Raw genomic sequence first — 27711 nt, forward strand, 5'->3', positions numbered from 1 at the left:
AGCATTTCTCGGAACTGTTATTGCCCAGGCTGTAAGGCGAAGCTGCTGCCTGTCACTTGGCGTCATGTCCGCCCTTTATTTGTAAACCGAGCAGCACATGGCTTGCTATCAGTATTCTGCAGCAGACTGAGCTCGATTTGTGTAGCCATTGCTGATCTTCATTGCGAAATCGCTCCCGTGAAACAGCGGCTAATAACTTCTGGCAAACTTTTTTTTCGCTTCACAAAATGTCTACAAGCTGCCATCAAAGCAAAAGCTGCCCGATCCCAACCAAAGTTCTGCTGAAGGATTTGTCCCAGTTACCCGATCTGTACTGCAGTACCCCGGGCGGCACTCTGTTTTCCACTACCCCAGGAGGTAATGTAGTCCGCGGCGGTTTCGCTCCCGAAGTTTTTCGTTATTTGTTGCTGCTGATTGAGTAAATGTTCATTAACTCGATTTATCACCCGTGTTTCTGACAGAATTTACATTCGTGTTTAAAGGGGCTGTTGGACCCTTTCGTTTGTCAATTCTTAGTATAAACTAAGCGGTGCATCTGATAGATTAAACTAGAAGTCTGCATTTAAATTGAAGACTGGTGTGATTTCTGCAATTCTCTCCGCGTTGATATCAGTAAGTGATCTGGCTGGTTGCAGTCAATGGGCCTCTCGCTACCAACTCTGTTCTGAATCACGTGCACCATTAGTCAACTGGAGGTAAATATTTTGAAGCGATACCTTGTTTATGTGCGAGCTAAGGTTTGACTTCCCTGGCGTATCAACGAAGAACCGCGTCCAAAACAGTTGACTTGGTTGAAGGCAGAAACTAATGCTTTTAGGCGAACGGAATTTAGATTTACTGGCATTTGTTGCACCAGGCAGACAGGATTCTTAAATTTTACTCAATCTCAGTGAGATTCTGGGTGAAATTACTGAATTAAAAGGGAATTACTTTACACTTCCTCCTGCATTTGAGGGCAGTTACTTTAGGAGTTATTTTCAAGAAGCCAGTGATCTTTCCTAAATTTGTGGGGTAAAAGTGGGAAAATATGTAAATATATGATTAGAGAGAATCTTCATTTTCTCCGTCGGAAAGAGTCAATGTGGTTCCGGCTGAGCAAATCGATTCAATTGATTAAGCTGGAAAAACGATTCCACTTAAATTCGTTTATTTGCCATACATGCTGGTAGGGCTCAGTACTGGTAAGGATGTGTGTTGTGAACATTAACACTACTGGATCCAGAACCTTGGCGTACTATCTTTGGAAGCGCAGTTCAATACTGTACTACCAATGCCTACGATCCCAGATTTTTCCTACCGTCACGAAGTCGGCGATTTAAAAACCCATTTGTAACCACTAATTTTTACAAATTTGGCAGTTTTGGAGATTCAGAGTTTCAAGGCCTGTATTACCATGACAAGAATAAAATATGATATAACTTTAATTGTTACTACCTTTAGTTTAAAGTGTAATTAAAAATACACTATACTGATTTTAAAACAAAGTGTGTCATTATGAATTACTCTGTTTTTGTACATTTATCTTACTGTTTCCATTAGCCTGGCTCATGTGACTTTTGTAGTGGTTAAGACATAGTAAAGGCTTTTCAGTCAACTCACCTGATAGCACTGTAGTAAACAAGAGAATGATAATTTTCTTATAAATTTTGAACTTTTTTCATTGTTAATGTTAGACTTGATTCTGATTCACATGGAATGACATGTGAAATGCAAATACACTTTGTATTTGAATAAACAGTACATTGTAAACAGGTTGTAATATGAAGTTAGTGCTGTGTCTTCCAACCTTGACTCCATGGAATTTCCTGCCTGTAATGTACATCTCATTTAGTTTACAACTGGAGGTAAAATTTTGATTTTTATTTGTGAGGCTTGCAATCTTATGACAATTAGTAAAAAAAAAAGTGTGGAGGTTGGTAACAAGTCTAGCAGGATATTAATTTGTTTAATTATTTTTGAAAGAATTCATTGATTCAGGATTGTCTCACATCAATCTTAAAAATAGGAACGGTTGCAAATAGCTAAAGGTGTGTAACGTTAACAAGAAGCTCATAGTTTGAAAACATAACTTGGGACAAACGCAAAATGCTGGAGGAACTCAGCAGGTCAGGCAGCATCTATGAAAAAGAGTAAGCAGTGGATGTTTCGGGCCAAGACCCTTCACTACAACTGGAAAAAAAAGATGAGTTTAGAACAAATAGTGTGGGAGGGGAGAAAGAAGTACAAGGTGATAGGTCTTTGGTGAAACCTGGAGAGGGGCTCCCCCCTGTGATCTCTGTTGCCCTCTGACCCTTCAACCATGTGCTCACCCAAACCCGCTTTCCCCCCTCCCGGTTTCACCTATCACCCACCACCTTCTACTTCTTTTTCCACTTCCCCCACCTCCTTGCTCTAACTGCTCATTTTTTTCCCACTCTGACGAAGGGTCTCGGCCTGAAACATCGACTGTATGCTTTTCCATAGATGCTGCCTGGCCTGCTGAGTTCCTCCAGGATTCTGTGTGTGTTGCTTGGATTTCCAGCAACTGCAGGTTTTCCTGTCTCTGTAACTTGTGACATACTATACTGAAATTCACCCATTAAATATTAAACTGAGCATCACTTCAACTTTCAAACAAAAGAAGTATGTGTTTTAAAAGTTGTGCTTGACACGGGAGCTAGTAATATCTGGAATAACAGCATCACAAGTACATAAGTGAGTCAATAATCCCCAAGGCAGTTCTACGATGAGTTTAGCATTATGGAAATTCTTAACTTCTGAAATTCCTTTGCAAAGAGAATCCTAGATATGCTGTATTAACAAATTCAAAGAAATGCCTTCGATGTAATTGTTCTAAATATTTGTTTTCCCCTTTTATTAAAAACCTGATTTTGAAGGTTACCCGAGAATTGTATTTGATCAAGTTTTCATTATTTTTAGGCAGTTTCTAATTTTTTTTATTTGCTGGAGTATGACAACACAATTAGGATTATACTGATTGGATATTATATTAATGAAATCCAAGGTTAATTTACTTAATTTGCAGTTGTTTTGGGATTACATTTTTTTTCCTGACTTAAATGTATGGCTTTCTATTTAATCATCCAAGTTGTACTTCAGCTGTGGGCATTGAAGGCCAAGCACAGATTCGTGCAGCACAACATTCACTGCATCCTGCCCTTTACTGGGCTTTCTTTGCTTTTCTGTCCTGTGTTGCTCAGCTACTTTCTTAGTGACTTTGAACTTCATTTGTTAGTCACTTGTGAGGGACCTTACCCTTTGCCTTTTGGAAGTACAGTACGTATTTAACGTTCATAATTCTATTTACTTAAGATAGATAAATGATTTTTTTAACAAACAATGTAGTAGTAGTAGTACATGTAGTCAATGTTCACGATAATCATGATATCATTTACCATTTACTGTTTTCCCTATATTTTCTGAACATTGATAACTGTTAGTGGCTGAAATATTAGGGCTGATAGAGGGGAAGCTGTAGTGTATTCAGATTTTCAGAAGGCATTTGACAAGGTGCCACATAAAGGGCTATTGCACAAGGTAAGAGTTCATGGTATTAAGGGAAAGGTCTTAGCATGAATTGCAGATTCATTATTACTCAGAAGACAGAAAATCAGAATAAGCAGGAGGTTTTTTTAAAGAGTGGAGCATCAGTTCGTTGTCCTCAATTATTTTTATTAATAGCCTAGCAGAGAGTAAGTGGCAATGACACAAAAATTGGTCGTACATCGAAGATACCTATTGTCCAAAACTGGAGATAGATAGGTTGAGTAAGAGGGTGAAAAGTTGGCAAATGGAGTTTAGTATGGGAAAATGTGAAGTTATACACTTTGGTACATGGAATCTAAAGACAAACTGTTAATAAATGGAGAAGGATGGCCTATCAGCAAAGCACAGAGGTGTTTCAGCTTTCTTGCCAGGGAACACAAAGCATCAGCAGGCAGGTGTGCAGTATAGCAAATGGCATCGTAGCATTTATTGCAAGAGGGTTGGACTTTAGAAAGTACTGCCACAGTTGTTCAGGTACTGATGAAGCCACATCTGAAGTACTGCGCACAGTTTGGGTTCCTTATTTTTAGGAAAGAAGTACTGTCATTGGAGGTAGGTCAAAAGAGATTTGCTAGGCTAGTTCCAGTGATCAGAGCCATATTATGAATGATGAAAGAAACTATATTCTGTGGAGTTCAGGAAGACAAGTGATGATCTTTTTGAAACATACAAGATACTTAGGGACCATAGTAGGGTGGATGTTCAGATGTTACTTCTAGTGAGAGAGTGACAAAAAAGGTGACATAGTTATGAGATTAGAGGTGGTTATTTAAAATGACAATGTCTCGGAACTTCTCAGAGAGAAAGGTGAAGTTTTGGTATTCTCTATCTTGGAAGGTTGTAAAAGCTGTTCATTGAGGGATTAAAGAAGCAGATAAGTTTGTGAAAGTTCAGAGACTTTAAAGATACAGGGAATTGGTACAGAAGAGAATATAAAGCCTGGGACAGAATAGCCACGATTATATTGAATGGCAACGCAGGTGTGAGGAGCTAAATGGTTTACTCTTACTTCCTGACGAAGGGTCTTGGCCCGAAACATCGACAGCGCTGCAGATTTCCTCGTGTTTACTCTTACTTCTGTTTTCTTGGATTCAGGATTATTTATTCTGATGTAAGGATGCTGACCAGCTAAAATTTTACAGCACTGAAACTCTTAGAACTTTAGTACACCAAACTGCACATATTGGATCAATATTCATTTGAGCAATTATCATCATGTACAATTGTAACAAGAACTTCCCTAGCCATTAATTGGCCTTGATATACCAGAACAGAGCTCTTGCCATACCAGTTTTAAAAAAACTTTAAAAAATATTGTCACACTTACATTACTTGGTTGCATTTCCAAAAACAGTGCAAATAGTAAGATTTACACACTCACTCAGTGGCCACTTTATTAGGTACAGATGTGGTTTGGTTATTTGAGTTACTGTCGTCTTCCTGTTGACTTGAATCAGTCTGACCATTCTCCTCTCACCTCTTTCATTAACAAGGGATTTTCGCCCACAACTGCCTGTCAATGGACATTTTTTGTTTTTCGCACCAGAGACCGTTGTCTGTGAAAATCCCAGGAGATCAGCAGTTTCCGAGATACTCAAACCACCCTGTCTAGTACCAGCAATCATTCCACAGTCAAAGTCACTAAGGTCACGTTTCTTCCCCATTCTGATGTTTGGTTTGAAAAACAACTGAACCTCTTGACCAAGTCTGCATGCTTTTATGCATTGAGTTGCTGCCACAACATTAGCTGATTAGATATTTACATTACCAGGGTGTACAGTGTACCTAATAAAATGGTCACTGAGTGTATATGATTTATTAGATTTTATGAATGTGGGGTTTTTTTTAGTATTGTGACATCAATAAAGTTTCTGCAATGTTAGTTCCACTTTAGTAATTCATACTTGCCTTAAACTGTAGTTCATCCACACGTTCAGGATTTACATTAAAATCAGAATCATTATCACTGATGTCAGTCATGAAAGTTTTGTTTGTTGCAGTAAACAAATGCAAGACATAAAATGACTATAATGTACAACAACAACAAAAAAAAGTGACAAAGAAGAATAGTGAGGAGATGTTTATGGGTCCATGGACCATTCAGAAATCTAATGGCAGAAGGGATGAAACGTTTCAAGCTTGTGCACTGCTGGCCTCATGGTAGTAACAAGAAGAGGGCACGTTTCAAAGGATGGGTCCCTTAATGATGGAAGCCACCTACTTGAGGCGTTGCCTTCTGAAGGTGTTTTTGATGATGGGAGGGTTGTGCCCATGATGGAGCTGGCCAAGTCTACAACCCTCTGCGGCCTCTTTTGATCCTGTGCATTGGAGCTTCCGTACCAGGTGGTGATGCAACCAGTCAGAATGCTGCAGAAATCTGCTTGACACACCAAATCTCCTCAAACTCCTAATCAAGTACAGGCTCTGGTGTGTCTTCTTTGCGAAGAAGAGTAGAATTGAATAACTTGAGCATAATTGGCTAGATAAACACCTTGTTTAGAAGGCATTGTGGAGGAGTTTTGGGCATGTGCCACACTGAAATGAAAGATATTTATTATCCCTTTCCTCACCAATTAACACTGCCTCATCTCTTCCATTAAATTTAACGAAAAGATGCATAATTTCCTCCTAACTACATGTAAAACCACCTGGGCAAGTACCAGCAATCAATATGAAAACTTTTTATTGAAATACAATTTCTTTTATCTAACTTGAGTTAGACATTTTAAAATGCATATACAGTAGGTGTTATGCTTCCAACTTGTTAGCATCTGTATAATTCACAGAAAGTCTCTCACAGGTCCTTTAAAAACAACATCATGTGATGGATAAAAGCCAGCCAGAATGGCAGTGTAGACACTCAGACGTTTGTTATCTGTTGCTTCTTCAAATAGTAAGCAAGAGTTCTTTTAAAGAAACTTCTCAGAGTTACCAGCGCTATTTGACACATTTGTCATTAAAATTATTGTAGATTTACTAAATCATATGTTGTAGCTTGCGATTGATAGTTGTATATACTACTTAAACTTCCTTTGAGAGATATAAACAGCCGTAAATGTTTTAACTCTGAAAATACTCTGTAAATAAGGAGAGAGTAATATTTAAGGAAACAAAAAGCTGCAGATAATGGACAAGAGTTGCAACAACTGAACAGTCCATGAATGCACAAAACCCACCTCAACATTTTGCTGTGTTTTTGCACCACTTTTTCTTAATATATACATTTCAATAGGTTCAATATAGGTAAATTTAATGTCAAGGAAATGTATACAATATACATCCTGATATTCTTTTTCTTGTAACATAGTAACTTTTTATGTATTGCGCTGATTGTTGCCACAAAATAACAAATTTTGTGGCAAACTGTATGTTTAGCAATAATAAACCAGATTCCGATTTTGACATCTGCCCATTTACCTTTTCTCTTCCTCCCAACTAGAGATTCAAACAATGCTTCCACGTGCGGCAGCAATTCACTTACTCTGATTTTGTTTATTGCATTCAGTGCTCGTGATGTGATCTCCAAATTGGGGAAAGCAGGCACCTCTGTTTGTTCCAACAGGATTACCCTGAACTTCCAGTTGCCCACCACTGTAGCTTTTCACCCCCCTCTTACTTCTGTGTTACAAAAAAAAGAGAACGGAAGCTCAAGGCAACTTAGCTTTTATTTGGACAAGTTGCAGCCCTTTACTGTCCCCATCAGAAGTGGCCAGTTCAAATGTATAGTCACCCATCGATAGCATTAGTTCAGCTTTTCTCCCTTTACCATTACTGCTTGATCTACTGACTATTTCTAGTAAATTTCCAGCAATTTTTCCCCTCTCTCCATATTTATCTCCCTGTCTTTACATCTCCTCCAAACAAATTAGGTATGATTAACAAGCATACACCACTCCCTGTTAAACAGCACCCTGAGCATTTATGTCACCTGGCCGCCACTCAAGCACAGATGTTCCCTTTGTTCTTTCTGCCATCCCCCTTCTCTGCAACTTCAATTTTGTTTGCTTTTACGTTTTTTTAGTTCTACTGAAAGGTCATTAACTTGAGACATTACCGTTTTCACCCCACAGGTGTTGGCAGAGTATTTTGAGGATTTTCTGCTTTGATTTGGTCACATTGGTTTCCTCTTGGGAGAGTCAGTTTCCACCAGTGGGAGAGTCACAGACAAGAAGACAGACACAGCCACAAAATATGGGGCCAGTTATTTACAACCAGCGTGTCTTCTCTCAAAGGACAGCGAGTCTCTGGAATTCTCTGCCCCCGAAAGCGCTGGAGGCCAGATTATTAGATATATTTAAAGTGGAGATAGGAAAATACTTGGAGATCGAAGAATTGAGGATGATGGAGAACTGATAGAAATTGAGGTTAGCATGGATCAGGCATAATCAGATTGACTATGTTTGCCCCCATTTTCTTGTTATATTGTTAAGAGAGACAGGAACAAATTATAGTTTAGGTCAACAGACATGCATTAATAAAATTAACAAAATTTAAAAGGGTTAGAATTTAAATACGTATTATTTGTTATTCAGGTACACGGATTGTTTATGGTCGCAAGTTTTTGCTAGAATGCAGGAATTCTCCACTTGCCTGGACACCTCCTTCTTACCTTCCTCAGATTCCCGGTGTAACTCTTCCTCAACATTCAACTTTGAGCAAAGTTGAGGAACTTAAAGAACAAGAAAATGAATCAGAAAAAGAATCACCAGGTATTGTGTCCTTAAGCAATTTTAATATGTTGCCTTTTACACTTCTGCTGTAGTACTGCTTTGAGTTTCTTGGGGTAGTTTTTAAAAAAAAATACAATCAACATTAAGTTGGACAGTTCAATTAAAGTATGTATACAGTTTACAACACTGAGATTTGTCTTCCCACAGACAGCCATGAAACAGAAATACCATAGAACCTATTTAAAGAAAAACTCCACACAAAGACAATCAACTCCCAATGTGCAAAAAAAAGAGCAAATCATGCAAACAGCAAATAGCGAGCAAATAAAACACACAACATTAAACATCAAACCACAGAGACACAGAAACAGTCTGGGAGCCTTAGCCGCTGAGTCAGTCAGTTCAGTGCTGTGTTGATGGCTGCGGGCCACAGCGCACAAAGCTGAAAAACCTTGATCAAATCACGCAAATGTTTAAAAAAAAGTAAACAAAAACACATGGAACATGAATTGCAGAGTCCCTAAATGTGAGTCCACAGCCTCAAGCCGCTGAATCTTGCAGCATGAGGCCCCAAGATTCCAGTACTTTCCGTTAGCAGTGTTGAGAGGGAGACCGGTTATACACAGGCAGTGCAGTGCTGAACACCTGTCCGCTTTCTGCTCTTGTCTTTGTCGATTCTAATCTTGCTCGACACTTTAAATCAGTATGGAGTAATGGAGTGGACCATGGGTTTGTGATCCGCCATTAGGAATTGATGGCCGCCTCTACACACAGTGCCAACCTTGCCAAATCCCCCAGGAGATCACAAAAGCACCAGATCGTTAAGTTGGCTCAGAATTACTTACTTAAAATGGAAATTACAGATTGTAGTTGAGGAGAAGAATTATATTTAAAAGTAGCAGAGTATCTAGTAACTTTGTGAGCCGTCTGAAGGATGTAGCGGTTGGTCACTGGCGCCATCTTGCGAGAATCTGAGTTGTGGTCTGACAAGAATCTAGCAGCAGGTTTAATCATAGCTTTCAAAATGGAATAGTAAAGACACCTGAGAGGAAAGAAAATCAAGAGTACATGAAAATGACCAACAAGTGGAGACAAACTGAATAACTCCTGAAGAGATCTGATGTGCCTGATGGCTGAATACCCCTTTCAAATGACTGAATGTTTTAAATACAATTTCTTCTGATTTTTCCCCATTGTGAAAATATGGTAATAATTATTTTAATATTAGACGACGACCATAAGATATAGGAGCATAATTAGGCCATTTGGCCAAGAGCCTGCTCCACCATTTTGTCATGGCTGATCCGTTTTCCTTCTCAGTCCCAATCTCTTGCCTTCTCCCCATATCCCTTCATGCCCTGACTAATCAAGAATCTGATCAACCTCTGCCTTAAATATCCTCAATGACTTGGTGTCCACAGCGGCCTGTGGCAATGAATTCCACAGATTCACCACTCTGCTAAAGAAATTCCTCCTCATCTCCATTTTAAAAGGACGTCCCTCTATTCTATGGTTGTGTCCTCTGGGCTTAGACTTCCCCACCATAGGAAACATCCTTTATCAAAGCCTTTCAACATTTGATAAGTTTCAACATGGTTGCCTCACATTCTTCTGAATTCCAGTGAGTACTGGCCCAGAGCCAACAGACACTCCTCATATGACAATCATTTTTGTGAACTTCCTTTGAACCCTCTCCAATATCAGCATATCCTTTCCTAGATAAGGGTCCAAAACTGCGCTCAATACACCAAGTGAGGTATCGCTAGTGCTTTATAAAGCCTCAACGTTACATCCTTGTTTTTCTATTCTTGTCCTCTTGATATGATTGACAACATCGCATTTGCCTTCCTCACCACTGACTCAATCTGCAAATAAACCTTTTAGGGAATCCTGCATGAGGACTTCCAAATTCCTTTGCACCTCAGAGTTTTGAATTTTCTCTCCATTTAGAAAAAAAGTGTATGCTTTTACTGGTATTTATTCTACCTAAGTGCAGGATCAAACGCTTCCCGACATTGATTTCCATCTGCCACTTTACCTCTTCTACAATCTGTCCAACTCCTGTCACCTCTCTACTTCATCAGAACAACCTCCCACTATCTTCATATGATCTGCAAACCTGGCCACAGAACCATCAAATTCTGTCATCCAAGTCATTGACATGTACTGTGCCTAAGAAAAGTTTTCATCCCCCTAGGAAATTTTCATGTTTTATTGTTTTACAACATTGAATCACAGCTGATTTAATTTGGATTTTTTGACACTAATCTACAGAAAAGGCTGTTTAGTGTCAAGGTGAAAACAGATTTCTAGAAATTAGTCCAAATTTATTACAAATATAAAACAAAATAATTGCACAATTGCTCACTCCCTTCAAATCAGTATTTAATAGATGCACCTATGAAAGCAATTACAACCTTGAGTCTGTGTGGATAGGTCTCTCTCAGCTTTGCATGTCTAGACACTACAATTTTTCCCCATTCTTCTTTACAAAATTCCAAGCTCTGTAGCTTGCATGAGGATTGTGAGTGAGCAGCCCTTTTCAAGTCTAGCCACAAATTCTCAATTGAATTGGGGTCTGGACTCTGACATGGCCATTCAAGGACATTAACTTTGATGTTTTTAAGCCATTACTGTGTAGTTTTGGCTTTATGCTTGGGGTCATTGTCTTGTGGGAAAAGACATCTCCCATCACAGTTCTCTTGCAGTCTGCATCAGGTTTTCCTGCAGGATTTTCCTGTATTTTGCTGCTTTCATTTTACCCTCTACCTTCACAAGCCTTCCAGGGCCTGCTGCAGTGAAGCATCCCCACAGTATGATGCAGCCACCACCATGCTTCATGGTAGAGTTGGCGTGTTTTAGATGATGTGCGGTGTTTGGCTTACACCAAACATAGAGTTTAGTCTGATATCCAAAAAGCTCAATTTTGGTTTAATCAGACCATAGAACCTTCTTCCAGCTGACTTCAGAGTCTCCCACATGCCTTCTGGCAAACTCTAGCTGAGATTTCATGTGAGTTTTTTTTCAACAGTGGCTTTCTCTTTGCCACTCTCCCATTAAGCTGTGACTGGTGAAGCACCCGGGCAACAGTTGTTGTATGCACAGTCTCTCCCATCGCAGCCACTGAAGCTTGTAACTCCTCCAGAGATGTCGAAGGTCTCTTGCCAGCCTCCCTCACTAGTCCCCTTCTTGCAGTCACTCAGTTTAAAAAATATTTTTTATTTGAATTTTCCAATAGGTTACAGAAAGAAAAAAAATTATCAACCCTTCCCCCTCCCCCTAACATATCCCTACAGAAAAAAAAAGAAGAAAAAAAAGAAAGAAAGAATGCCTGGAAATCGGAAAATCCCCATATGCTCCATGGAGCTCATAATAGATTTAATATGTATATTTGTTTCTTTCCCCCGATAACCAATAATTTTATCTTCGGAGCACCTATATATTTAATCCTATTTTTTGTAAATAAGGGCGCCAAATTTTCAGAAATATTTCATATTTATCTCTTAAATTATAAGTAATTTTTTCAAGTGGAATGCAGCTGAAAATTTCATTCTTCCAACAATCTACAGTTCAGTATGAATCCGATTTCCAAGTAACTGCAATAGCCTTTTTGGGTACTGCCAAGGCAATTTTTATGAATTCTTTCTGATATTTATTCAATTTGGATTTCGATTTTATCCCTTCAATATCACCTAGTAAAAATAATGTTGGATTGTGTGGAAGTTGTATTCCAATAATTTGTTCCAGTAAAACTCTTAAATTTGTCCAAAAAGGTTGAATTTTAAAACAAGACCAAGTAGAATGTAAAAAAGTACCAATTTCTTGATTACATCGAAAACATTGATCAGATAAATTTGAGTTTAATCTATTTATTTTTTGTGGTGTAATATATATTTGATGTAAAAAGTTATATTGTACTAATCTTAGTCGAACATTTATTGTATTTGTCATACTGTCAAGTGATAATCTTGATCAACTTGTTTCCTTGATTTTAATATTCAAATCAGTTCCTCATTTTTGTCTTGAGTTATGAATTCCTTGTCTAATTGCCTGTTTTTTTAAATCAAATTATACATACCGGAAATTTTTTAAAAAAATTTTCCTTTATGAACTAAAGTTTCTATTTCATTAGGTTTCGGCAATAACATTGTTTGACCCAGTTTATCTCTTAAATAAGCCCTTAATTGGAAATAACAGAAAAGAGTGTTATTTGATATTTTATATTTATTCTTTAATTGATCAAATGACATTAATATACCTCCTTCAAAACGGTCTCCTATATATCTAATCCCTTTGTGAAACCAGTTATATAAAAGTTGGTTATCCATTGTAAAAGGGATAAGTTTATTTTGAATTAAAGGTCTCTTTGCTAATAAAGATTTCTTTATCTCATCATCAACATTTATCTTACTCCATAATTCAATCAAATGTTTTAGTATAGGAGATTCTTTCTTTTCCCGTATCCATTTAGATTCCCATTTATATATAAAATCTTCTGGTATATTTTTTTCCTATTTTGTCTAATTCTATTCTAATTCATGCCGGTTTATCTTCATCAAAAAAAGATGCAATAAATCTAAGTTGATTTGCTTTGTAATAATTCTTAAAATTTGGTAATTGTAACCCTCCTAGGTCAAATTTCCATGTCAACCTTTCCAAAGGAATTTCCTCACACATTTATTTAACTCTTGAAAAAATTTCTGCAGTAATTGTATTGGTAGAGTTTGGAATAAATATTGTAATCTAGGGAATATATTCATTTTTACAGCATTGACTCTACCTATTAATGTTATTGGTAACATCATCCATTTATCAAGATCCTCTTTAATTTTTTTCAATAATGGCAAATAATTTAATTTATATAAATTCTTTATATCATTATCAACTCTTATACCTAAATATATACCTACTTTATACCATTTGTTGGCCATCTAAATTGAGTTATTAATCACCATTGACTATAATCTCCTTTAGTAAGGGGTAGAATTTCACTTTTATCCCAATTTATTTTGTACCCTGATATTTTCCCATAGTCTTCCAATCTAGAAGATAATTTAGGCAGTGAATGCAAAGGGTTAGTTAGATAAATCAGAACATCATCAGCAAATAAGTTAATCATATATTCCTCCTGATTAACTCTGAAACCCATAATATCTGGGTCCGTTCTAATTAATTCAGCTAATGGTTCTGTTGCCAACACAAATAAAGCAGGTGATAATGGACAACCTTGTCTAGCTGACCTTGTTAACTGAAATGATGTTGAAACTTGGCCATTTGTCACCACTTTAGCTTTGGGGTTAGTATTTAAGGTTTTAATCCATTTTATAAAAGATACTCCTAATCCATATTTTTCTAATACCTTAAATATGCCACACTCATTTCTTCCCTCTTTTGCGCCAAATGAATTATGCTAAGTACCAGAGTTACCTTATCTGCCGATTGTCTATTTTTAATAAATCCTGTTTGGTCCATGTGTATTAATTTTGGTAAGTATTTAGGTAATCTATTAGATAAAATCTTTGCTGTTATTTTATAGTCTGTGTTCAACAAAGAAATAGGTCTATATGATGTTGGCTTTAAAAGACCTCTGTCTTTTTTTGGCAATACTATTAAAATAGCTGTCGAAAAAGATTCTGGAAGTTTATGCGTTCTTTCCGCTTGGTGTATTAGCTCCATAAAAGGAGGAATTAATAAATCTTTAAACTTTTTGTAAAATTCAGGCGGAAAACCATCTTCTCCTGGAGATTTAGTACTCTGAAGTGATCCTAGAGCTTTTTCTACCTCTTTTAATGTAAAAGGCACATCTAATCCCTTCTGTTCTTCCAAATTCAATTTTGGGAGAGTTATTTGTGATAAAAACCTTTCTATCTCAACAATATCATTTTGTGATTCTGATTGATACAGTTCAGAATAAAAAAATTTTAAAGTTTCATTGATTCCTAAAGGGTTATCAGTAATTTTATTTACACTTGTTCTAATTGTATTTGTCGTTTTGGAAGCCTTGTCTGTTTTTAACTGCCAAGCAAGAATCTTGTGTGATCTTTCACCTAGTTCATAATATCTCTGTTTAGTTCTCATAATTGCTTTTTCTGTTCGGTATGTCTGAAGTGTATTATATTGTAGCTTCTTATTAACAAATTGTCTTTGTTTTTCTTCTGTCATATATCTTTGAGATGCTTTTTCTAATTTTGTAATCTCTTTTTCCAATTGATCTATTTCTACCATATATTCCTTCTTAATTTTAGAAGTATAACTTATTATCAGGCCTCTCAAATATGCCTTCATCGCTTCCCATAATATAAATTTATCATCAACTGAATGTGAGTTTGTATCTAAAAAAAAATCTGATTTTTCATAAAATCAGAAAAATCTTGACGTTTTAATAATATTGAATTAAATCTCCATCTGTAAATCGATTCCTCCTTATCCATCATTATCATTGTCATTGTCAAGGGGGAATGATCTGACAATATTCTTGCTTTATATTTCATATTTTTCACTCTGTCTTGAATATTCGCTGATAGTAGGAAAAAATCTATCCTTGAATAAATTTTATGTCTATTTGAATAAGATTAATAATCTCTTTCTGTCGGGTTAATTCTTCTCCATATATCAATCAAATTTAAATCTTTCATCAATGATAAAGTTAATTTTGCTACTTTTGGTTTTGTAACAACCTTTGTTGACCTATCTAAAACTGGGTCTAGACCAGGGGTCAGCAACCTTTACCACTGAAAGAGCCACTTGGACCCGTTTCCCACAGAAAAGAAAACACTGGGAGCCGCAAAACCCGTTTGACATTTAAAATGAAATAACACTGCATACAACGTTTTGTTTTGCCTTTATGCTATGTATAAACAAACTATAATGTGTTGCATTTATGAAATTGATGAACTCCTGCAGAGAAAACGAAATTACATTTCTGCATGCAACAAAAACATTTTGAACTCCGAAAAAAAGACGTTGGGTTGAAGGTTACTTTTAAGTAAAATACTCAACGTCTATTTGAGTCCTTCTTGTATTTATGAAAAACGCCAAACTTATATTTGCCGCCAGCAGCAAACCAAAAATAACGTCAGCCAGCTGTCAACCTGAAAAATAAAAGGACTATTTCACTGAACAATGAAAACATATGAATATACGTAAAATAATAGGCAATTAAAATATTTATCATACTTGTTCAGGTTGACTCACACCTGACAATGCAGTCGTATTCAGTAGGGATGGATCGATGCTTAGGGGAGTGACCGGGAAGGATAATGTGTTTTTTTCCTCTCTGAACTCACAGAAGCGTTTCCCAAACGATGTTTGCATTGCAATGATTGCAGAATGTAAATACTCCGAATTTATCATGTCGTGACCTTGTTTGAACTCTCTCAAATTGGGGAAGTGAGACAATGTGTCTTTCTGTAAATCTCTGGCAAGCAACGTCAACTTGCGCTCGAATGCCAAAACATCCTCCAACATGTGCAGGGCTGTACATCCTTACCCCGTTGAAGAGCTGTGTTCAGCGTGTTCAGGTGCGCTGTCATGTCTACCATGAAGTGTAGCTTTTCCAGCCACTCTGGCTGTTCCAGCTCAGGAAAGGTGAGCCCTTTGCTGCCCAGGAAAGTTTTCTCTTCTTCCAGACACGCGACAAAGCGTTTCAGCACCTCCCCTCTGGACAGCCAGCGATAAAAACATGTTGTAGCGGTTGCTACACGCAGTCAGTAAACTGCAGTCAAAGATAGCTTTATTCGAACTAAACAGCCTTGCTTTTAAGCCTCCCTCAACCCGCCCCCCATGGGCGCGGATGCTGCAAAAGGCACGTACTCACAAACCCCCGTAGGCTATCTCCCTTAGCCTGAGCGCTGGCTAATTGTGAGCCGGTTCGGATGTGTCAGGAAATGGGTCGCCACAACATCTTATTTAGATTGTACAAGATCACCATAATCTTCAAATTTAGAATTACATTTCAAAAACTAACAAACTAACATAAAATACATTTTAATTAAATACTGACCATGTAGCGGTGTGCTACACGCAGCGCTAAAATTACGACACGGAGTCGGTAACTGCAGTCGAAGGAAAAAACTTTATTCAAAATCTTCAGCCTCACTTTTAAGCCTCCCTCAACCTGCCCCCCATGGCGCAGAGGCTCCAAAGCTCTGTGCTCGCAAACCCCCGTAGGCTATCTAATAGTGAGTCGGTTCGGATGTGCCAGGAAAAGGGTCGCCACAACCAATTATTTCCCAAAGCAACAGGGAGCCGCAGCACAGACGTAAAAGAGCCACATGTGGCTCCGGAGCCGCGGGTTACCGACCCCCGGTCTAGACAAAGGTTAAAGTCTCCACCTATTAATATTTTATCGTGTGCGTCAGCCAAATTCAAAAAAGCCTCTTGTATAAATTTTACATCGTTTTCATTTGGTGCATAAATATTCGTAAGAGTCCATAGTTCTGAAAAGATTTGACAATGTATAATTACATATCTTCCCGCAGAATCAATTAATACATTTTGTATTTTAATTGGTAAAGTTTTGTCAACCAAAATTGTAACTCCCCTCGCTTTTGAATTAAGTGAAGCTGCTATAACATTTCGGACCCAATCTTTCTTTAATTTCTGATGTTCTATCTCTGTTAAATGTGTTTCTTGTATAAAAGCTATATCTATTTTCATTTTCTTAATGTATGTTAAAATTCCTTTACTTTTCACTGGTCCATTAAGCCTATTAACATTAAAACTTAAAAAATTCAGTAAATTAGTCATTATTTTTAACGGGGTTACTCCAGTCTATAATAATACATAATATTTCAACTCTCATAGTACCTTGGGGAATTATTTTAAAATTCTCTATGTTACTATGTGTCTCCCCTCCGATCATCCAGGCAAAGAAAGAAAGATAAAAGAAAGATAGATTATAAAGAAAAAAAACAACCCCCCCGCTAATGTTGTGAATGAAAAAAATCACAACATTACCCCCCTCCATTGTGCGGGTCATGGCAAACGCAATGATTACACACATGAATCCCATAGCGATTGATCCAAAGTTCCCCCAGCTCCCCTGTAACATGAAAAAAGTATATATAAAATAAGAAAAAATAATATCACTACTCTCGATTAATATTTCTCAAATTTTTACCTTTCTCCCCCTGTATCATATAATTAAAAGTATATTTAAATATTCTTCTGTCCTTAATGTCCATCAGCTCACTTCAGTGTCCCCGTCTTCATCTTTAATCTGTTTCACTTTTAAATCTTTACTGTGTCTAGCGAATATTTGGGAGTTCTTGTGCAAACTCCTCTGCATCCTGATGATCAGTAAAAAAATCATCTTTTTCGTCATCCAAAAAAATTATCAGTGTTGCCAGGTGGCGCAATATAAATTTATAACCCTTTTCTCATAAAACTTTTTTCGCTGGGTTAAATTCCTTCTTTCTCTTCAAAAGGCTATAACTTATATCAGGATAGAAAAGAGCTGCTTTCCCTTCTATCATCAATGGCCCATTTCTCTTTCTGGCACATTGGGCAGCCGCCTTAAGGATCTTTTCTTTAGCTTGATATCTTAAGCATTTTATCAAGATTGGTCATGGGTTTTGATCAGGTTGAGGTTTTGGTCTTAAGGCTCTGTGGACCCTTTCAATTTCAGTCAACTGGGTTCCCTCTTCCATTTCCAAATTTTCATGGATCCATTTTTGAAAAAATTTTATTGGATCCTCTCCCTCTATCCCTTCTTTAAGACCAACCATTTTAATATTATTTCGTCTACTAAAATTTTCAAGCACGTCTATTTTTTCCAATAGTCGTTTTCTTTCTGATGTCCAGGCAGGAATATTATCTTTCATTTTATCCACTCTATCAATAGTGTCTCCCATTATTTCTTCCAGCTTTTTAACTTTCTTGTCCATTTTCTCCTGTTTTTTCACCATTTCATCAAACAGTCTTCATATTTTTAATATCTTCTTTTATTACTTTTAATGTTTTTAATTCTTTTAATTCATGCATTATTTGCGCCAAAGCTTCTCTTATGTCTCCAGAATATTGTCCACCTCCAGCCGCTTCCTGTTGTTCTTCTTTTGCCTCCTCATCTTCATCTGTATGTTCCAGAGAATCCGAATCCACCTCGGATTCATTTTCACTTCCACTTCCAATCATAGCTGGGATTTGTAGTTCAAATTGCTCATGTTTGCGTATGCCCTTTCCTGCGCGCACGCGCAGTTCCTGTTGTTCCTTCTTGGAGACTGTTGATGTTGCCACCGATTCCTGTTCTGTATCGCCGGAGGTAAGATGCACTTGAGTCCAAGGCTTCTTCATGGTGGCCGGCCCTGCTTGTATTGTCTGCAAAGTAGTAGTTTTCTTCTTTGTCTGTTTAGGAGGCATATCTAAGGAAAATCCTGAGTAGTTTAGATGTTTTTAGAAAATATTTACTAACTTTTCTTCACTTAAACATTAATTTATTAGTTTTTTACGGGAGAGCTGGATTTCCACGTCTCGATCCTACGTCATCACGTGACGTCCCCCAGTCACTCAGTTTTTGAGGACAGCCTGCTCTGGACAGATTTACAGTTGTATCATATTCCTCCTATTTCTTGATGATTGACTTAACTGTACTCCAAGGGATATTCAGTGACTTGGAAATTTTCTTGTATCCATCTCCTGCCTTGTGCTTTTCAATAACCTTTTCTCTGAGTTGCTTGGAGTGTTCTTTTGTTTTTACCAGGATACTGACTCATCAGCAGTTGGACCTTCCAGATACAGGTGTATTTTTACTATAATCAATTGAAACACCTCGACTGCACACAGTGATTTCCATTTACCTATCTATGTGACTTCTAAAATCAATTGGTTGCACCAGTGATGATTTGGTGTGTCATATTAAAGAGGGCAATGAATTATTTTGTGTTTTATATTTGTAACTAATTAAGATCTCTTTGTAGGGATCTGTTTTCACTTTGACACAAAAGTGTCTTTTTTCTGTTGATCAGTACTGTATCAATAAAAGCCAGATTAAATCCACTGTGATTCAGTGTTGTAAAACAATAAAACATGAGAACTTCCAGGGGGGTGAGTACGTTTCATAGGCACTGTAACGTAGGAAGAAGCGGTCGTAACCCAAACCCCTGTGGAACACCACTAGTCACTGGCAGCCAACCAGAAACAGCTCCCTTTATTCCTGTTCTTGGCCTCCTGCCAATCAGCCAATATTCTATCCATGCTCCTGTAATACCAGGGCTCTTAACTTGTTAAGCAGCCTCGTGTGGCACCTTGTCATAGGCCTTCTGAAAATCCAGTACATAACATCCACTGATTCTCCTTTGTCTATCCTACTTATTTCTTCAAAGAATTCCAACTGATTTGTCAAGCAAGATTTTCCCTTAAGGAAATTGTGCTGACTAAGGCCTATTTCAGCACGTGCCACCAAGTACTCCCAAACCATATTCTTGACAATTGACTCTAACATCTTCCCAGCCACTGAGGTCAGACTAATTGGCTTATAATTTCCTTTCTTGAGCTTCTGTTCCTTCCTGAAGAATGGAGTGACATTTGCAAACTTTCAGTCTTCCAGAGGCATGCCAGGATCAATTGATTCTTGTAAGATCATTACTGATGCTTCCACAATCTCTTCAGACGTCTCTGACAGAAGCCTGGGGTGCATATTATCTGATCCAGATGACTTATCTACCTTCAGACCTTCCAGTTTCACAAGCACCTTCTCCCTAGTTATAACAACTGCACTCATTTCCGTCCCCTCACACTCTCAAAATTCTGCTATTCTTTATGACCTTTTTAATTACCTTCTGTTGTTTTTTGAAAGCTTCCCAATCCTCTTAACTTCTCTCTAAACTTTTTCTTTATTATATGCCCTCTCTTTGGCGTTTATGTTGTCTTTGACGTCTCCTGTCAGCCCTGATTGTATCAGCATGCCCTTAAGAATACTTCATTGTGATGTAAATATTCTGCACCTTCTGAATTGCTTCCAGAAACTCCAGCCATTGCTGCTCTGCTGTCATCCTGCTAGTGTCCCTTTCCAGTCAACTTTGGCCAGTTCCTCTCTCGTGCTTCTGTAATTCACTTTACGCCACTGTAATACTGATACATCGGACTTTAGCTTCTCCCTCTCAAATTCCAGGGTGAATTCGATCATAGAATGATCACTCGTTCCCTAAGGGTTCCTTTACCTTAAGCTCTCTAATCAATTCCAGTTCATTGCACAATGCCCAATCCAGAATAGCTGATCCCCTAGTGGGTTTAATCATGAGTTGCTATCTCGTAGGCATTCTACAAATTTCCCCTGTTGAGATCCAGCACCAACCTGATTTCCCCAATCTACCTGCATACTGAAATCCCCGATTACTATTGTAACATTGCTCATCTGGCATGCATTTTCAGTCTCCCATAGGAATTTGTGGACCACATCTTGAGGGTCTGTATAGAGCTCCAATCAGGGTCTTTTTGTCCTTGCAGTTCCCCAGCTGTACCCACAATGACTCAGCACCTTCTGATCCTATGTTACCTCTTTCTAATGATTTGATTTCATTTTTTTACCAACAGAGCCAAACCACCCCATCAGCCTACCTGCCTGTCCTTTTGATACAATCTGTGTCCTTGGATGTTAAGCTCTCAGCTACAATCTTCTTTCAGCTATGATTCCGTGATTCCCACAAGGCCATACGTGCCCATCTGTAATTGTGCTACAATTTCATCTACCTTATACTGTGTGCGTTTAAATATGACACCCTGCATCCTGTGTTCACCTTTTTTGATTTTGTCTATCTTTTGTATTGCAACTCATCCGATTGACTGCAACTTGGCCCTATCATTAGCCTCTCCTTGCTAGCAGTCTCACTACATATTGCCTCTGCTTGTAAACCAACTCACTATCACTCCGGTTCCCATCCCCCTGCCAAATTGGTTTAAACACTTCTGAATAACTCTAGCCACCTGTCCGCAAGGATACTGATCCCCCTTGAGTTCAGGTGTAACCCATCCTTTTTGTACAGTTCATACCTTCCCCAGAAGAGATGACAATGATCCATTAATCTGAAGCCTTGCCCCCTGCACCAGTTCCTCAGCCACACGTTCATCTGATAAATCACCATATTCTTACTCTCACCAGTGCATGGCACAGGCAGCAATCCAGAGATTACTATCCTGGAGGTCCTGTTTTTCAGCTTTCTACCGAGCTCCCTAAAATCTCTCTTCAGGATCTCCTCACCTTTCCTACCTATGCCACTGGTGCCAATTTGCACCGAGACTCGTGGCTGCTCACTGTCCCCCTTTAGAATGCCATGGAGCCAATCAGAAACATCCCTGGGAGGCAACATACCATCTGGGTGTCCCTATCGCACCCACAGTATCTCATCTCACAATCTCTGACTGTGGAATCTCCAATCAACACTGCAGGCCTCTTCAGCTCTCCTCTTCTGAGCCACAGCACCAGACTCAGTGCCAGAGACCTGGGGCCTGTGGCTTCCCCCCAGTAGGTCGTCCCCTTCAACAGTATCCTAAGTGGTATAGTTGTTATTGAGGGGAATGGCCACAGGGGTGCTCTCCCTTTCCCTTCCTTCTCCCAGCAGTCACCCGGTTACCTGCCTCCCGCAACCGAGGTGTGACTACCTCCCTGTTGCTCCAGTCAGTCTCCCGTACGAGCTGAAGGACACCAAGCTGCCACTCCAATTCCTTATTCTGCTTCTGTCTTGGTAAAACTGAATAATTAGTTGTCTGTAGAAAGCAAATGTAAACCAGTTAGATTATTATATCAATGTCTTTGGCTGTCTGGTGTACCTCCACTATGCAAGCAGTACTTTCTTAAATTGGCACAGTCAGCAGCAATGTTCCCTTTGAGTCAGAAGACATGGGTTCAAGTCATACTTGAGAAAAAAAGTGCATCACCTTGTCATTTGCTGTCTATCAAAATCCAACACCTTAAAATTTTTTTAATAACATTGACAACAATTAACTCTTATCAGAGGTTGAAAGGTGTGAATACTAAATTAAACCATAATTGTAAGTTCACAATTTATACAAGTTCAACTCCTGGAAAATGAGGTATGTTTGAACAAAGTTTTACCTAGAAATTAGCACGTACAAACAAGCTGAATGAACTCAGCAGGTCGGGCAGCATCCGTTGAAAGGAGCAGTCAATGTTTGGGCCGAGACTTTTCATCAGGACTATTCTATCAATCTAGAAATTAGGTAGGTAAACAGTATGTTGGACTTTCAGCACAGGAGGATTTGAGATCAGGAATAAAGATTTATTGCTGCAATTATATACTTGTCATATAAAAAGCATTTGATGGCTCTGGGCCTGTATTCAGTGGAATTCAGAAGAATGAGGGGTGACCTTATTGAAACCCATCAAATGATGAAAGGCCTTGATGGAGTGGATGTGGCGAGGATGTTTCCTATGATGGGAGAGTCTAAGATCGGAGGACACAGCCTCAGAATGGAGGGATGTTCTTTTTAAAACGGAGATGAGGAGGAATTTCTTTAGCCAGGGAGTGGTGAATCTGGGAAATTCATTGCCACAGGCAGCTGTGGAGGCCAAATCTGTATGTATATTTAAGGCAGAGATTGATAGATTCTTGATTGGTCAGGGCATGAATGGATGCGGGTAGAAGGCAAGAGACTGCGGCTGAGAGGAAAATTGGATTAGCCATGATGAAATGGCAGAGCGGACTCAATGGGCCAAATGGCTTAATTCCATTCCTGTGTCTTATGGTCTTATATGAAGCCTGGGTGAGACTGCACCTTTTGGGCTTTGGTCAGATCTCCCTGTTCAAGTAAAGAGATCCTGGGGAGTGAGAGAGGAGAATCCCCTATGAAGAAAGCCTGAAAGTCTGTACAGCCAAGCTGAAGGACAACTTCTGCCCCACTGTTAGAAGACTATTGAATGGTTCCTTAGTATGATAAGGTGGACTCTTGACCTCAGAATCTACCTTGTAATGATCTCACCCCTTATTGTCTACTAGCACTGCACTTTCTCGGTAGCTGTTACTTTATTCTGTAATCTTTTCCCTTGTGCTAGCCCAATGTCCTGTGTAATGATTTGATGTGTTTGAACAGGATGCAGGTCAAGCTTTTTTACTGTACCTCGCTGATGTGACAATAATAAGCAAACTCTAATTCCACTTATAAATAATCAGAGTGGGTCTATATTCTCCAGACTTTAAAAAGAATGCAAAATTCTTCCAGAGCTTGCCAGGGTAGATTCAGTGATAATATTTTAAGAACCAAGTGGCACCGTCTCCAAATAAGGGTCAACAATTCAGAAGTCAGATTGGACAAACACAGAAGGTGGTGGGATTTTTAGAATTCTCTACAGTGGAGGCTGAATCTCTGACTAAATCAGAGTAGAGGAGGGGCAGCTCTGTGAAAAATCACATGATGTTGTCTGCCTGTGTGTCATGCTGGTCAGTGGACCGGGACTTTGCTCAGTCAAGGCCATGTGATAGTCCAGGTTAAAAGAATTCTTGTGCAGCAGACTCCACTCCTTAAAACTAGAGTGGAAGCAATAAAAACCAAAAATGCTGTAAGTATTCAGCTGACCAGGTAGCATCTGTAGGGAGAGAAACTGAGTTCCAGGCTTAGAAGCTTTCTTCTATCAGACTGTATGTTGAAAATTCAATTGCTTCAAGTTGCAGAGAGCAGGAGGGATAAAGACCACAGAGAGAATATCTTTGATAGGGGTCAGACCAGTGTTAGTGGTCACAATTAGAGAGAATATCTCTGATAGGGGTCAGACCAGTGTTAGAGATGGCAATTAGAGAGAATATCTCTGATAGGGGACAGACCAGTGTTAGAGGTCGCAATTACAGTGTATTCTGGTTAATTGAGACACACTGGGTCTAGTCCATTTTGGCCCAATTAAGTGGTTATCCCAAGTAGCCAACATTTCATTGAAATAATTAAAATGGTATACTAAAGACAACCTACTGTGTAATTGAGTAACAATTTAAGTATTTAAAAAAGCTACAGAACAAATTAGAACACTACCAGTGCTTCTACTGCACTGTAAAACTGTGTATTAGTTCCTACTAGTTATCAACAGAGGAATTCGTCCAGTGTTCACTGCCGTGTTCTTTTGATTGACTGTAAATTAACAAAATCAGCGCACACATGGAGTGCAGTTCATGGACTGCCTTCACTAAATGCTTCCGTCAATTGCATCCTTCAAATCCCCATTTTCATTGTAACATTCAAGATGATTGTTCATACCTTCAAATTCTTTATAATTCCTAACTTGTTGAAGTTGTGAAATCGTTTCAATTTCACTCCCAACCATTTCTGGCATCTCCAAGTTGGAATGCTTGAAACCACGGTGAGCAAAACAGTTCTGAATTGTCTTCACTGCTTATTCCTCCCCAACTATCTGTGACAAAAAACACTGGTTTTTGAACACAAACACACGCAACTGATACTATTTTAAAAACTTTGCTTCAAGTAGAGCCTAGTGTTTAACTGCACACAAGTACACATAACTGACACTAGTTAGACACTGTTTGACAAGTCTCCTGTCTCAATTAAGTGACATAGTGTCCCAAATAAATGAAGGGAATTCTGGATATCTTCTAGATTAGATTTTGTTCTTTAAGAGTTGTCTCAGAAAGTGGCTGCCCCAATTAACCAATGGCCTAATTAACTGGAATCCGCTGTACTATGAAAGTTAAAAGTTAGGGACACAAAAGGAAAAATAAAAATAAAATGAAGGAAAAGAGTATGGCCACATCTCTGAGCAAGTGAGTGGGAGAGAGAGATGCATTGTTTTTCATTGGGAAAATACAGGAGGTCAAAGGCAGATAGGTCAGAATGGAAGTTGGACAAGGGACAGACAACTGTCTTGTATGCTTTTGATGCCTTTCATTACAATATACTGGAGGTATGGTTACAATTTTGAGCCATTTTCATGTAGTTTCCAAATTAGAGACAAAAAGAACTGATGGATGTCTGTTAAAGCAGAATCCATTTGCCAGCTAGAGTTGGCCTGTGTCTCAAGGCAGACCTAGCATAGGCAGAGCAATGGTCAGCAGGCAGCATGGACAGTCCTTAATCCCTCTTTCCTCTTGCTGTGTGACGGAGACATGGGACAATATGAGTGAGTTCCTTAATAGGAATTTGGCTCCACTGTGATTCCAGTTTGGAATTTTAAACTAAACCTAAGGTCACAGGTAGAGTACCTGCTGCTCCAAATGAAAGACGTGTTTCTCTTTGTTTATATGCCCAAATTTGTTCCATGACTGTTGCCCAACTTCTTAAAAGTCTCAGATGTGGCATATTTTAATAATAGCTTCAGTCACTTGTAGTTTTTACATTCATGACTGTCACATGTATAGAATGATTTCATATGTCCTGTTTTGAAGTAGACGATTTAGAGAGTCATGAAGAAAGGTTAAAGTCTGTAACCTGATAATTATTATGGGTGTGTGAACTCATGTAAACATTTCATAAGTTCTCATTGTACCTGTGATAAAGTTAACCTTTAACAGATTTTGACAACCAGTCAGGCTACTATGCCTGATGTGCTCCAATGGGAAGTTTCACCAGAAGGGCAGGTTTTGTTTACTTGTGAACTGCTTTTTTATATCCCCTTATAAATATAGTTTGCCAGTTTTCTTTTAATAATGATGTACACCTTTTCAGAAGTTAGAGCATGGGACCAAAAAAGAATATTACAATCATTTTTTTTTCAATTTACTCTTAATACTGTTGCAAGTCCCCCTCTGTCTTGCAAAGGACAGCCCAACATGGAACTCAGCCACAAAAATTGTCCAGCTTCAGATTGTATCTGTGATAGGCCTTCCTGAACTGGAAGAACAGTAGCTGACCTTACTGTCCAACTGGAGAGTGTCATGGGCCTGTGGAAGATGGGTGAGAGGTGGGAAAGCAAATAGGTGACATTTTTTCACTCCTGATCACCGTACTATGACCATGTCAGGGGGGGTATAAATATTAGCTGAGCCCTGGGCAGCGAAATAAAGTTACTAACATTAATTTTGAAAAGCATAGCTATAAAGGGTAGTTAGTTTCAATGGGACTTAATCAGAAGGAACTGCATCATGCTAAAAATAAATTGTTGGTGGTCATGAAAACGGAAAACTTTTTTGTTAAATAGAACATTTCTAATAATTTGCAGTTATCACCAGTCTAAATCTTCATTGATAACCAATAAAGTTTAAACAAGTGCATTGTGTATTAATCACAAAATGATATTTTGCCACTCTAATATTTTTCTCTGCCAACTTTATATATTAAGTATATTAAATACATGGAATTGATTTCAGTAAAAATTTTCTCAAAACATTCTTAGATTTAGGTCTGATAGATTCCAGTCCTGACATCTAATAGATGAAATATATGCTGTTGACAGTTGCTATTTTAACTGCCGTAACACCATGCTACTGCGTCTGTTTATCAAAGAAAATGTGTGTTGTTTCATATGCCATAAACATTTCTATTGGCAGTGAGCTGGAGTCAGCTGCCCAAGCATTGCCTGAAATAGAATGTTATATCTAGCATAGACTATATAGGACTTGAGTCAATATGTATTGCAGAATTTGAAATGCCAAGGTTACTAGAGGCATAATAGATTAATAATCCACAGACAAGGACTAATGATCTAGAAAAATAACTTCAAACCCCCACCAGCTGCATGTAAATAATGCAACTATTTAAGTAATTGTTTAAGTTGAAAAATAAGAAAAGTAAGCTAACTTGTGTTGTTCTTAATTTATAGCTGATGATGCTCAGTTTGAAATGGATATTTAAACCATCCTGGAAGAAGAAGATTGTTCTCTTGACAGAAGCACATGTGTTTATTGAGGAGCAATACACCAACATGAAAACCAATGAGGATGATAACTTCAGCAGTGGAAATGTAATTGTTTGTAACTTGTGATTATATGGTTGGGTTGGGGAAGGGCAGAAATTTTAGGTGCTTTCCTTTATTTTTGGTGCTGTTTCTCCGTAGGAACCTGTATGATTTAAAATTTTTTTTTAAAGTTTACTACTTTAATCCAGATAAAATGGCGTTTTTTGGTCCTCAAGTCCAACTTCAGAAGCTTTTAATCAGCTGTAAAGGAGTCGGTGGTCCAGACATTGGTGTAGCAGCAAGATTGGTGAAGAGCTCTGTCTAGCACATTGAGTTAGAGGGGTATATTCCTACAATGTTGTTAAGAATAAACCTCACTGGGATGTAATGGGAAAAGCATTAAGTGGGCAACACACTGATCTCATTGTTAATGGCATGGTATTAGTTATAGTGGTAATTGAAATGCTGAAATCTACAGAATGCTCCATTCTTAATATCTTGTAAATGAGATTCTTATATTTATGGTGTGAAATTTTAAATAAAGACGAAGTTCCCACATTTACATTGCAGCTTTTATGACCTCAGCATGTTCCAAAGTCCTTTAGTCCTTTATTTGTAAAATTACTGTTAATTGGGAATTTCACATGTAATAAGCTTACCTCAAAATAAATCATGCACAGTGAGCCCACCAGAAACCTGAGTTTTGTG

At 38.3% G+C, this 27711-nt stretch overlaps 1 protein-coding gene across 1 annotated transcript; it reads left to right on the top strand.

Moving 5' to 3' along the window:
* Positions 1–27711, top strand: LOC132405481 (eukaryotic translation initiation factor 4E-binding protein 3-like). Its single transcript, XM_059990317.1, has 3 exons — positions 1–357; positions 8079–8255; positions 26929–27711. Exons 1-3 carry the CDS (start codon positions 228–230, stop codon positions 26958–26960), a joined length of 339 nt encoding a protein of 112 aa, XP_059846300.1. The 5' UTR covers positions 1–227; the 3' UTR covers positions 26961–27711.

This window comes from Hypanus sabinus, chromosome 15 (assembly GCF_030144855.1).
Source record: "Hypanus sabinus isolate sHypSab1 chromosome 15, sHypSab1.hap1, whole genome shotgun sequence".
Classification (NCBI taxonomy): domain Eukaryota; kingdom Metazoa; phylum Chordata; class Chondrichthyes; order Myliobatiformes; family Dasyatidae; genus Hypanus; species Hypanus sabinus.

Coding starts and splice junctions, on each gene's coding strand:
- LOC132405481 (XM_059990317.1), top strand. CDS start 228: ATGTCTACAAGCTGCCATCAAAGCAAAAGCTGCCCGATCCCAACCAAA. Junction 358..8,078: donor GTTTTCCACTACCCCAGGAG/GTAATGTAGTCC, acceptor TTTGTTATTCAG/GTACACGGATTGTTTATGGT. Junction 8,256..26,928: donor ATCAGAAAAAGAATCACCAG/GTATTGTGTCCT, acceptor CTTAATTTATAG/CTGATGATGCTCAGTTTGAA.